The 12,451-nt window shown below is 53.9% G+C and overlaps 1 protein-coding gene across 1 annotated transcript; it reads right to left on the minus strand.

Annotated features, from left to right (window-relative positions):
- Positions 1–523: 523 nt before the first annotated feature.
- LOC147415261 (elongin-A-like) lies at positions 524–12,062 on the minus strand. The gene is made up of 9 exons (XM_086468574.1): positions 11,685–12,062; positions 10,370–10,484; positions 9,837–9,992; positions 9,300–9,397; positions 8,834–9,014; positions 8,226–8,334; positions 7,794–7,951; positions 1,621–1,752; positions 524–630 (listed from the first exon to the last, which is right to left on the minus strand). The coding sequence occupies exons 1-9, from the start codon at positions 12,060–12,062 to the stop codon at positions 524–526; spliced, it is 1,434 nt and encodes a 477-aa protein (XP_086324700.1).
- Between the last annotated feature and the right edge of the window lie 389 nt (positions 12,063–12,451).

Here is a 12,451-nt window from a genome sequence, read left to right on the forward strand (position 1 = left end):
AAACAAACCAACAAAACAAAGCAAACAAGAACCCCACGCGGTAAAGCAGCAGTCACAGACTAGGAGAGCAGAGAGCAATTCAAAGCCGCGGCCCTGGCAGAAGAGACGCAAGGCGGGCCTAAGCGTGTGCTCTCTGATCGTGGCTCGTCGTATTTTCAGGTCACAGACCAAGGAGAGCCCACTCTGCTTTCTGCACTGCAGGAACGCAGATCTCTGCTTAAACTCTCCCTGCTTCCCTCCCAGGGGAGCTGCACTACAATTTCCTTGTTCCAAACGGCTGGACAGGCACCAAAGGACAGCAGGAGGGAAAAGGCAGGGTTTCTGCCTCACTAGGACCGTTAGGACAGGCTGACACAGTCAGCGCCGAGCAGACAGGCGAATCGGCTGTTTCCCTATGCTTTTTCTTCTGCAAGAAGTTTGGGCAGTCTTTCTCACGCTCTCCTTAGGGAGAGGAGAGAAGAGAGGCCACCAACGTTAACCCTCCTGCATAGCCTGCATTTCTCTCACAGCAGAAGCAGCGGGTTCATGTGTTTGTAAAGGAGGAGCTCGAGGAGACCACAGGGACGTTCCGCAGTTGGTACTTACTCTTCCCTTGTCGTTTCCTGGCGCCACTAGAGGAGCGGGTTCTAGCTGAAGATGGGATAGAGACAGAATGGGCGCTGCTGGTGCTGGGCCCGTCGCACGAGTGCTCCTCGCTCACAGGAGCGCGGCTTTGGCTAGGTACGTACGGGACTGGTTTTGTACTGAAACAGAGGTGGGACAGACGCTGCAGTAAGGGAATCCCTGTGGTCTGGTGCGATTCTTCAGACACGAGCCACACCTGTTCGCAGCAGCACGGCTGATATCGCACGGAGCCAGCGGTGCCCAGGATCTCCATACGTCCCAGCAAGAAAGAGCCTATTACAGTTACAAGTTTCACCGCACAAACACCTCCCAGACGCACGGTATCCTTTCCTGCCAGATGCAGAGCTTCAGCGGGAAGCTGGCAGGGGCTCCCAGGAAAAGAGAGACGCTCACTTGGTCTTTGGAAGAGGAGGTCCTCCAGTTCCCAACCGCTCTCGTCTCCTGTGTACGTTCCAAGCGGGCTTCGCTGCACAGTCCATAAGTGCCACCTTGGTCACTCTGCCTGTAGTTGGCCAGAGGGAAACGTTGCTTGGACCCAACCTACTATATATAAAGGAGGCTCCTCAGTGCTTGCCTTATTACAGCAAGCTCCAGCCACCTCTCCCCAGTCCACCCATTCCCAGGCTCTGGTGATAGCCTCGTCCCTAAGCTCCGAACCTCTTGCAGTCACAACATGGGCCGTGAGAAACCAGACTGATCGGGTCGGTAGCTCTCATTAGGTTCACCAAAAGAGGAGGAATGCCCCCCCCCCCCCGCCGCCTCCCTCCCCCCGGTTTTCTGCCCTGTCTAGTCCGCATCGACACCGCTATGGATGAAATCAAGAGCCTGCTAAGCCACTAAGCAAAGGCCGCCACAGAAAGAACAGAGAGCTAGGCATCTCCTAAATTGGACTAGATTTCAACCAGGCATTCAAAAGACCTTCCACCCCCCTCGCCCCAAAGATATCCCCTAGGCAGCATTCCCAGACCCCGCTCTGGTCATTCAGCCCTACTTTACCTCTGGGTTTGTTGGCATAAGCCGAGCTGATCTTCCCTACTAACACGAGCAGCCGCTGCTCGCGTGCATCGCGAAGCCGAAAGTACGCCTCCCGCCAGGACTCAGCCTCTTCTGGCTTCTCATTCTTGAAGTCTCGGAGACAGTGATTGCGCCACAGTTGGTCCGTATCCTCAGTGAGGAACTGAAGCAAAGGCACACGTAAGCTGGGATCCCTCCTGACACCTTCACTCCCCTCTCTCCCTCGGCACCAGCTAGTGCCAGTGCCACTGGAATAGCACAGAGGGCAAGACGGCTTAGGGGCCAACTTGCAGCAAGAGATCGGCCGATGGCAAATGCAGGAACTCGAGACTAGCAAAAGCCACCCCTTGCTATAAAGAGCGTTGGTCTTTACCATTCTGCTGTTGCAAGTGAGGACAGAACATCACTTCCACACCTCACCCTCCCTTCCCCAGGCCAAGGCACCCACATGATTACATTCCTCCATGCGACACAGCTGCTCTGGGGTGCATCTCTCCAATACTGGCCTCAGAGCTGAGAAAGGGACGCCACTCGCTTCGTGGATTGCTAGAGCAAAGCAAGATGCACACAGTATCGATCCTGCTTCTTGCTTGCCGAGGAAAGGGCTTGACGCCTTGAAACGCGGTGGAAAAACCTGCAGTGCTGCGTGACGCCACGCAATAGGAGGGCAAGGAGGAAGGAACCGTAGGTGCCGTAGCTCTAGGGAGCCGTCGGGCACCAGTACCTCCAAGTCAAGAGGTGCGTGCGCAAGACTCTGTCTCACACTATTTCCAGCGCTTTAGCACTCCCTGAAAGCATGCTGGGTGCTGAGTCCCGCAGCACCTGAGCTTTCAGTGGGATCTGTCCCCTACTAGCTAGCTTGCCTTGCAACAAGGGGCAACTCTTCACATGCTCCAAGCCAGATGCTGCGGAGAGGTATACAAACAAGCTACCAAGACGCCAGGCACGGCTCAGGACTTTAAGACAGATGAGGAAAGGTACTTGCAGTCCATGTTGTTACTGAGCACTCTGACGCATTGCTGATACAGAGACAGCATCTCGGGCAAGGAGGTAGCCTTGGAACCCGAATACACGGGCATCCTTGAATACACCCGGCAGCCTTTAAAACCTTCTTCACTCTCTTCAGCTGGTGACGACACTGCTGTAAAGTGAAAGACTTGGAGTAAGAAGAGAGCGGAGAAAAGAAGAGCCCACCCTGCTGAATGGCACAGCAGACACCAATTGGAGTCACCCAGAAGCGACCTAAAGGGCGAAGTCTTCTCTAAAAGACCTGCCACCTAGTTCAGAAAGGGCACGTCCAAAGCCCAAGCCTCAGGAAGGGTCAGCAAAGGATCTTCCTCATTTCTGCTAGAGCATGTGGGAGAGCAGCCCCCTTCCTCTGAAACCTAGGCTCTGGGCATCAGACGCAGGACACCAGACCCCAACAGAAGGGCTTGAACCCAGCCGGCATCTGCTCCCACTCTCTCCCACAAACAATGGCTGCAGCCCCGCTCAAACCTATTTTCCTGCCCAGCATACCTTTCCCTTTTGCCTGGGAGCGGGCAGTGGACTTGATGCAAGGAACAGGGCGGTAACGGGCCGGGAGCAGGGCCAGCGGGTTGTCTGGTAACGGTGGTGGCACATCTAAAAGTATCTGGAAGGAGAGGATGTCCGTGCACGTAAGCCAACAATACAGCAGAACGTTGCATCCTGCCAGCATACAAACAGCACTGAACTGCATTTTGTTTGCTATGTCGAATAAGCCCCTCAACGCTCCTCAGCTTGCGCCACAACGTAGCCTCACGGGGAGGCTGCCCTTCTGCCACGTTACTGTGGCTCTGTCCAGGCTGTGAATACAAAGAAGCCAAAATTTGGGATCGGAATCGCTCCGCTCCCTCCACTAAGAGCCATCCACAGTGGCAGAGGAGAGGGGAATCTCACGAGCTGAGGGAAACCTAAAACTTTGATAGGAGGCACTTGCTAGAACGAATGGCAAAGCAGGGTTTTAAAATGCTGCCGAGAGTGGAAAAACACTGTTTTGAAGAGCAAAGTGTTCCAGACTTGAGTAAAAAGATGAGGCACTAAAGGTTTTGCACATCAGTCCCTGTTTATATACAAAACCCTGGCACTCATGTGGCTATGAATTTGTACAGAAATAATGCTCATTTTTCAAGCTTTCACCCAAGAAGGTCTGTCCGACCCCTACCGTTCTGTCTTCTAGAATCAGCTGCACTGTTAACACCAGATCTCCCACTTGTCCCCCACTTCTGGAGGCCAACGGATTTCGTTAAGAAAATTGTAGTGCTGACAGAGATTTTTGAAAGGTCCATTTTAGAGACGCATCGATACTTGGGAGGAGGGACAGGGGAACCTCGCTGGCGGGTGGAGCTGCACTGCACATTAGGCTGGATTCGAAGCTGACCCACATCTCAAGGTATTCTGCATGCTTAAAAGTAGATCACGCCCAATATGCTCTCCTACGAGGACTGAGCTGAAGGTGTTCTCTTTTAAATACACACCACCCCCCCACACCCCCCCCCCCCCATTTTTTAATAAAGAGGGGTTTGCCTATTGCATTTCTTTACTCCCCTCTCTCTCTTCACCCACTTTTCCAGCAGAGCTCCGCTCCAACAGCACAAAGCAATGCCTGCGGCATAGAGCATACGAAACACACGGTGGCTCCCGGCAGGAACCAAGAGTCACAGACCTAGTACCAATGAGACACCCCAAGCACACCCTGGTGCAGAACCAAGCCCAGCACTTCCAAGGGGAAAACTAACAAGCCCCAGGTGCCAGAGGCCCGAGAACAGCTGATGCCACCTCCTTTCTTCCTTTTCGGATCCTTCAAAACCTTACCCGCTTTGGTTCACGAGACTCTGGTAGTTCCTTCTCTGCCTCTGTCTCATTGGTTCGCTTGCGGCTTGGACTTTTCTGGCTTGGGCTTGAGCTGGTGGCACTGGCTCTGCAGCCGTCCGGTTTGCTGTGCCCTTGGTCTTTCTCCCCAGCTGACACAGAGGGCTTGAGCACTTTCCTTTTCTTTTTCTGGGGCTGGTCATAGTTGAGGTACCACTCAAAGGACATTGTGGGTTGTTCAAATTCATCCTTCTCTTCCCCCTCCCCAAAATTTGAAGAAAAGCCCTTTGATTTTTCGTCCACGACAGAGACTTTGCGCTTCCCTCTGCCATCCAGTCGCTGCTGCTCGTGAGAAGACTTGCGCTCTTTGGTTCCACTCATGTTCCCTTTCTCACAGAGCTCACCCGGGTACCTCTCCCAGCCTGCAGCTCTCGTATCCCAGTCAAGCGTTAAGCGTTTGAAAGAAGAACTGAGGATGACAAACTGCCCTCCGTGGCTTCCACGCTTGCTCTGACAGGCTCCCTCCTCGTGCCTGGAATGTAGCGAGCCTCATCACAATGGCACCATGGACACCGAGAACCTCACCGCAGCGGCACCTCGGACACGGGCCTGCAGCACGTAGCCAATTCCATTGGAAGCTTGCGACTATTCAAGAGCTGAAGAGGGAACCCACATCTCGCCTGCAGACCCTCCACTCTTGTCAGTGCTGCCTACAGTCTCTCTCTCTCCTCTCAACTAGAGTCTGTGCTAAAAAGGCGACTGATCCCTTCCGCGACCACTGCCTCTCGACCCGCTCCTTTCCATTCCCCTCCCCATACCCCAGTGAAAAAGGTTCTTTCTCTTCACGCACATGCTGCCAGGCGAGGCTCTGCCAGCTCGTGCAGCGGCTCCGCAGGCCAGGGAGGGAAGAGGCGCCCTCTCCGACTTGCAGCCCAGTGAGGGGGCTGCAGGTGAAGGGAACGTACTTCTACCTCTGCCACCCAGGTGGTTTGGGACATCCCTTCACCGAGATGTCGACCAGCTTTTTAGTTACAGTGTTGTAGGGAGCCTCAGGCAGGAAGACGGTCGAGGACATCTTTGCCACCTAGACTGGCACGTCCTGGGCGTATGCAGAGAAACCAAGAGAAACCAAGGCAAGGAAACGGGAGAACGGGCAAACAGAGCGCTGAGACAACAGAAGCCCGTATAGGGAAGAAAGACTCCAGAGTTCACGGAAAGACACCTCTCCAGGGGCCACCAAAGACTAACACAGCCCCCCGGGCCAAAACTGCCCTCTGCTGCTCACTTCACAGTTAATAGCGACTGCCCCGTTGTGGCCGGCTCCCCGCTCTCTGCTGCGGCCTCAGCGAGGCCACCGGAAACCACAGGCCTCGTGCAGCACTCGGGCTCCCCAACCTGCCCAGAGGAGCTCTGCTCCAGGGCACCTCCTCACACTCCCACCAACCCCTGGGTCTGCAGGCTCACGTCGCACACCTGCTCCTTCCAGAGCTCCAGTTCCTCACACCCCAAGTACAACCGAGCGTTTTGAACGCCGGCTATGAAGTGTGCACGCACTAGAAACAAACCGCGTTCCGTTATTCGCTTCCCTCCAACCCCAGTCAAGCGGCTTCAGGTTCAAAGACTAAAATCCTTGCTTTTTTTTTTCCAAAGAGGGGGTCAGGGCAAAAGATACAGGGGAAACGGCTTCCAAACTGGAAAGAAATCCTTCCCAGTTCCACACAGAGAACACGACAAAATCATTCCTTCTTTCCACTACAAGAGACAAGCCGATGCCTCCATCGACATTTAAAAGCTGTCTGCAATTTGAGAGGCAAAGTCCCCTCTCTCTCTTCAAGGGGAAAGGAAAAAAAAAAAAAAGAAAAGTTAAAACCTGACTTGGTGCGCAGTAAAATTTCTCCCCAACCCCCTCCTAGTTTTATTCCCAGTAGCCAGCAGAAGACCACAGCAGCAGAGCACAAGTCCCCAAGGCCTCTTGGCACCCCTGCACAGCAACGTAAGCACCTGTGCAAGACGTATAGTAACAGCAGAGGAAAGGTCAAGAGCTAAGGTTTCATTAACATACATGGGTAGAGAGCAAAGCCTCGGGACTCGACGTGCTTGCCAAAGGACTGACGAGCAAATGGGCCGCCGGTCCTACCCGCCCCAGAGAGTCCGGGTGGGACTTGGAGCCCAGCAGGTACCAGATCATGGGGAGTGACTCCAGTGACACCCAGTGTCTCCCCTCAGACAGATGGGTTCCTGCCAGCTCGAGCCACAGAGAGGCCGGTCCTTGTACTGGACTGGGAGGAGGGAGACTACTGGGAGCGACGTAAATAATACAGGCGGGATAGAGGAGCAGTTTAATATCAATTAAAACAATTCTATCATTTATTAAGAGGTCAAATAGCAAATAGTCGCTCCATCTTCCAATGACAGCGCCCGAAACAGGATGTTAAGGGCGGGGGAAAAGAGGGGGGCTTGAACCTGAGAAAGGGACCAGAGTAAAGAGAAAACACTGTGCCGTCGTCTTGTGCAGATCGAATCCTCTCCCAGCAGCGGCAGCCTCCAAAGAGTTCAACGAGAAGGGCTGTTGAGGGGGGTGGGGTACTTTCTCCCTCTTCACTCCCAGTCCCCCATGAGAGAGGAAGTCCCAGATCTGCACTGCAAACTCATCTCCGAGAGAAGCTCTTCTGAAAATCTTTGTTCGTTTTTGCCGTCACGGGTGAAAGGTCTGCGACAGAGAAAGAGAAGGGAAAAAAAAACAAACCAACAAAACAAAGCAAACAAGAACCCCACGCGTTAAAGCAGCAGTCACAGACTAGGAGAGCAGAGAGCAATTCAAAGCCACGGCCCTGGCAGAAGAGACGCAAGGCGGGCCTAAGTGTGTGCTCTCTGATCGTGGCTCGTCGTATTTTCAGGTCACAGACCAAGGAGAGCCCACTCTGCTTTCTGCACTGCAGGAACGCAGATCTCTGCTTAAACTCTCCCTGCTTCCCTCCCAGGGGAGCTGCACTACAATTTCCTTGTTCCAAACGGCTGGACAGGCACCAAAGGACAGCAGGAGGGAAAAGGCAGGGTTTCTGCCTCACTAGGACCGTTAGGACAGGCTGACACAGTCAGCGCCGAGCAGACAGGCGAATCGGCTGTTTCCCTATGCTTTTTCTTCTGCAAGAAGTTTGGGCAGTCTTTCTCACGCTCTCCTTAGGGAGAGGAGAGAAGAGAGGCCACCAACGTTAACCCTCCTGCATAGCCTGCATTTCTCTCACAGCAGAAGCAGCGGGTTCATGTGTTTGTAAAGGAGGAGCTCAAGGAGACCACAGGGACGTTCCGCAGTTGGTACTTACTCTTCCCTTGTCGTTTCCTGGCGCCACTAGAGGAGCAGGTTCTAGCTGAAGATGGGATAGAGACAGAATGGGCGCTGCTGGTGCTGGGCCCGTCGCACGAGTGCTCCTCGCTCACAGGAGCGCGGCTTTGGCTAGGTACGTACGGGACTGGTTTTGTACTGAAACAGAGGTGGGACAGACGCTGCAGTAAGGGAATCCCTGTGGTCTGATGCGATTCTTCAGACACGAGCCACACTTGTTTGCAGCAGCACGGCTGATATCGCACGGAGCCAGCGGTGCCCAGGATCTCCATACGTCCCAGCAAGAAAGAGCCTATTACAGTTACAAGTTTCACCGCACAAACACCTCCCAGACGCACGGTATCCTTTCCTGCCAGATGCAGAGCTTCAGCGGGAAGCTGGCAGGGGCTCCCAGGAAAAGAGAGACGCTCACTTGGTCTTTGGAAGAAGAGGTCCTCCAGTTCCCAACCGCTCTCGTCTCCTGTGTACGTTCCAAGCGGGCTTCGCTGCACAGTCCATAAGTGCCACCTTGGTCACTCTGCCTGTAGGAGGCCAGAGGGAAACGTTGCTTGGACCCAACCTACTATATATAAAGGAGGCTCCTCAGTGCTTGCCTTATTACAGCAAGCTCCAGCCACCTCTCCCCAGTCCACCCATTCCCAAGCTCTGGTGATAGCCTCGTCCCTAAGCTCCGAACCTCTTGCAGTCACAACATGGGCCGTGAGAAACCAGACTGATCGGGTCGGTAGCTCTCATTAGGTTCACCGAAAGAGGAGGAATGCTCCCCCCGCCCCCCCCCTCCCCCCGGTTTTCTGCCCTGTCTAGTCCGCATCGACACCGCTATGGATGAAATCAAGAGCCTGCTAAGCCACTAAGCAAAGGCCGCCACAGAAAGAACAGAGAGCTAGGCATCTCCTAAATTAGACTAGATTTCAACCAGGCATTCAAAAGACCTTCCACCCCCCCCCCCCCCCCCCGCCCCAAAGATATCCCCTAGGCAGCATTCCCAGACCCCGCTCTGGTCATTCAGCCCTACTTTACCTCTGGGTTTGTTGGCATAAGCCGAGCTGATCTTCCCTACTAACACGAGCAGCCGCTGCTCGCGTGCATCGCGAAGCCGAAAGTACGCCTCCCGCCAGGACTCAGCCTCTTCTGGCTTCTCATTCTTGAAGTCTCGGAGACAGTGATTGCGCCACAGTTGGTCCGTATCCTCAGTGAGGAACTGAAGCAAAGGCACACGTAAGCTGGGATCCCTCCTGACACCTTCACTCCCCTCTCTCCCTCGGCACCAGCTAGTGCCAGTGCCACTGGAATAGCACAGAGGGCAAGACGGCTTAGGGGCCAACTTGCAGCAAGAGATCGGCCGATGGCAAATGCAGGAACTCGAGACTAGCAAAAGCCACCGCTTGCTATAAAGAGCGTTGGTCTTTACCATTCTGCTGTTGCAAGTGAGGACAGAACATCACTTCCACACCTCACCCTCCCTTCCCCAGGCCAAGGCACCCACATGATTACATTCCTCCATGCGACACAGCTGCTCTGGGGTGCATCTCTCCAATACTGGCCTCAGAGCTGAGAAAGGGACGCCACTCGCTTCGTGGATTGCTAGAGCAAAGCAAGATGCACACAGTATCGATCCTGCTTCTTGCTTGCCGAGGAAAGGGCTTGACGCCTTGAAACGCGGTGGAAAAACCTGCAGTGCTGCGTGACGCCACGCAATAGGAGGGCAAGGAGGAAGGAACCGTAGGTGCCGTAGCTCTAGGGAGCCGTCGGGCACCAGTACCTCCAAGTCAAGAGGTGCGTGCGCAAGACTCTGTCTCACACTATTTCCAGCGCTTTAGCACTCCCTGAAAGCATGCTGGGTGCTGAGTCCCGCAGCACCTGAGCTTTCAGTGGGATCTGTCCCCTACTAGCTAGCTTGCCTTGCAACAAGGGGCAACTCTTCACATGCTCCAAGCCAGATGCTGCGGAGAGGTATACAAACAAGCTACCAAGACGCCAGGCACGGCTCAGGACTTTAAGACAGATGAGGAAAGGTACTTGCAGTCCATGTTGTTACTGAGCACTCTGACGCATTGCTGATACAGAGACAGCATCTCGGGCAAGGAGGTAGCCTTGGAACCCGAATACACGGGCATCCTTGAATACACCCGGCAGCCTTTAAAACCTTCTTCACTCTCTTCAGCTGGTGACGACACTGCTGTAAAGTGAAAGACTTGGAGTAAGAAGAGAGCGGAGAAAAGAAGAGCCCACCCTGCTGAATGGCACAGCAGACACCAATTGGAGTCACCCAGAAGCGACCTAAAGGGCGAAGTCTTCTCTAAAAGACCTGCCACCTAGTTCAGAAAGGGCACGTCCAAAGCCCAAGCCTCAGGAAGGGTCAGCAAAGGATCTTCCTCATTTCTGCTAGAGCATGTGGGAGAGCAGCCCCCTTCCTCTGAAACCTAGGCTCTGGGCATCAGACGCAGGACACCAGACCCCAACAGAAGGGCTTGAACCCAGCCGGCATCTGCTCCCACTCTCTCCCACAAACAATGGCTGCAGCCCCGCTCAAACCTATTTTCCTGCCCAGCATACCTTTCCCTTTTGCCTGGGAGCGGGCAGTGGACTTGATGCAAGGAACAGGGCGGTAACGGGCCGGGAGCAGGGCCAGCGGGTTGTCTGGTAACGGTGGTGGCACATCTAAAAGTATCTGGAAGGAGAGGATGTCCGTGCACGTAAGCCAACAATACAGCAGAACGTTGCATCCTGCCAGCATACAAACAGCACTGAACTGCATTTTGTTTGCTATGTCGAATAAGCCCCTCAACGCTCCTCAGCTTGCGCCACAACGTAGCCTCACGGGGAGGCTGCCCTTCTGCCACGTTACTGTGGCTCTGTCCAGGCTGTGAATACAAAGAAGCCAAAATTTGGGATCGGAATCGCTCCGCTCCCTCCACTAAGAGCCATCCACAGTGGCAGAGGAGAGGGGAATCTCACGAGCTGAGGGAAACCTAAAACTTTGATAGGAGGCACTTGCTAGAACGAATGGCAAAGCAGGGTTTTAAAATGCTGCCGAGAGTGGAAAAACACTGTTTTGAAGAGCAAAGTGTTCCAGACTTGAGTAAAAAGATGAGGCACTAAAGGTTTTGCACATCAGTCCCTGTTTATATACAAAACCCTGGCACTCATGTGGCTATGAATTTGTACAGAAATAATGCTCATTTTTCAAGCTTTCACCCAAGAAGGTCTGTCCGACCCCTACCGTTCTGTCTTCTAGAATCAGCTGCACTGTTAACACCAGATCTCCCACTTGTCCCCCACTTCTGGAGGCCAACGGATTTCGTTAAGAAAATTGTAGTGCTGACAGAGATTTTTGAAAGGTCCATTTTAGAGACGCATCGATACTTGGGAGGAGGGACAGGGGAACCTCGCTGGCGGGTGGAGCTGCACTGCACATTAGGTTGGATTCGAAGCTGACCCACATCTCAAGGTATTCTGCATGCTTAAAAGTAGATCACGCCCAATATGCTCTCCTACGAGGACTGAGCTGAAGGTGTTCTCTTTTAAATACACACCACCCCCCCACACCCCCCCCCCCATTTTTTAATAAAGAGGGGTTTGCCTATTGCATTTCTTTACTCCCCTCTCTCTCTTCACCCACTTTTCCAGCAGAGCTCCGCTCCAACAGCACAAAGCAATGCCTGCGGCATAGAGCATACGAAACACACGGTGGCTCCCGGCAGGAACCAAGAGTCACAGACCTAGTACCAATGAGACACCCCAAGCACACCCTGGTGCAGAACCAAGCCCAGCACTTCCAAGGGGAAAACTAACAAGCCCCAGGTGCCAGAGGCCCGAGAACAGCTGATGCCACCTCCTTTCTTCCTTTTCGGATCCTTCAAAACCTTACCCGCTTTGGTTCACGAGACTCTGGTAGTTCCTTCTCTGCCTCTGTCTCATTGGTTCGCTTGCGGCTTGGACTTTTCTGGCTTGGGCTTGAGCTGGTGGCACTGGCTCTGCAGCCGTCCGGTTTGCTGTGCCCTTGGTCTTTCTCCCCAGCTGACACAGAGGGCTTGAGCACTTTCCTTTTCTTTTTCTGGGGCTGGTCATAGTTGAGGTACCACTCAAAGGACATTGTGGGTTGTTCAAATTCATCCTTCTCTTCCCCCTCCCCAAAATTTGAAGAAAAGCCCTTTGATTTTTCGTCCACGACAGAGACTTTGCGCTTCCCTCTGCCATCCAGTCGCTGCTGCTCGTGAGAAGACTTGCGCTCTTTGGTTCCACTCATGTTCCCTTTCTCACAGAGCTCACCCGGGTACCTCTCCCAGCCTGCAGCTCTCGTATCCCAGTCAAGCGTTAAGCGTTTGAAAGAAGAACTGAGGATGACAAACTGCCCTCCGTGGCTTCCACGCTTGCTCTGACAGGCTCCCTCCTCGTGCCTGGAATGTAGCGAGCCTCATCACAATGGCACCATGGACACCGAGAACCTCACCGCAGCGGCACCTCGGACACGGGCCTGCAGCACGTAGCCAATTCCATTGGAAGCTTGCGACTATTCAAGAGCTGAAGAGGGAACCCACATCTCGCCTGCAGACCCTCCACTCTTGTCAGTGCTGCCTACAGTCTCTCTCTCTCCTCTCAACTAGAGTCTGTGCTAAAAAGGCGACTGATCCCTTC

Source organism: Leptosomus discolor, chromosome 7 (assembly GCF_034619465.1).
Source record: "Leptosomus discolor isolate bLepDis1 chromosome 7, bLepDis1.hap2, whole genome shotgun sequence".
Lineage (NCBI taxonomy): Eukaryota > Metazoa > Chordata > Aves > Leptosomiformes > Leptosomidae > Leptosomus > Leptosomus discolor.

What these genes read in the sequence shown, in the direction of transcription:
- LOC147415261 (XM_086468574.1), bottom strand. Translation starts at nt 12,062, where the DNA reads ATGAGTGGAACCAAAGAGCGCAAGTCTTCTCACGAGCAGCAGCGACTG. An exon ending in GCTCAGTAACAACATGGACT is followed by an intron (nt 9,398 to 9,836) that starts GCAAGTACCTTT and finishes GCTTTGCTCTAG; the next exon opens with CAATCCACGAAGCGAGTGGC. An exon ending in GCATGGAGGAATGTAATCAT is followed by an intron (nt 9,015 to 9,299) that starts GTGGGTGCCTTG and finishes CCTTTGCTTCAG; the next exon opens with TTCCTCACTGAGGATACGGA.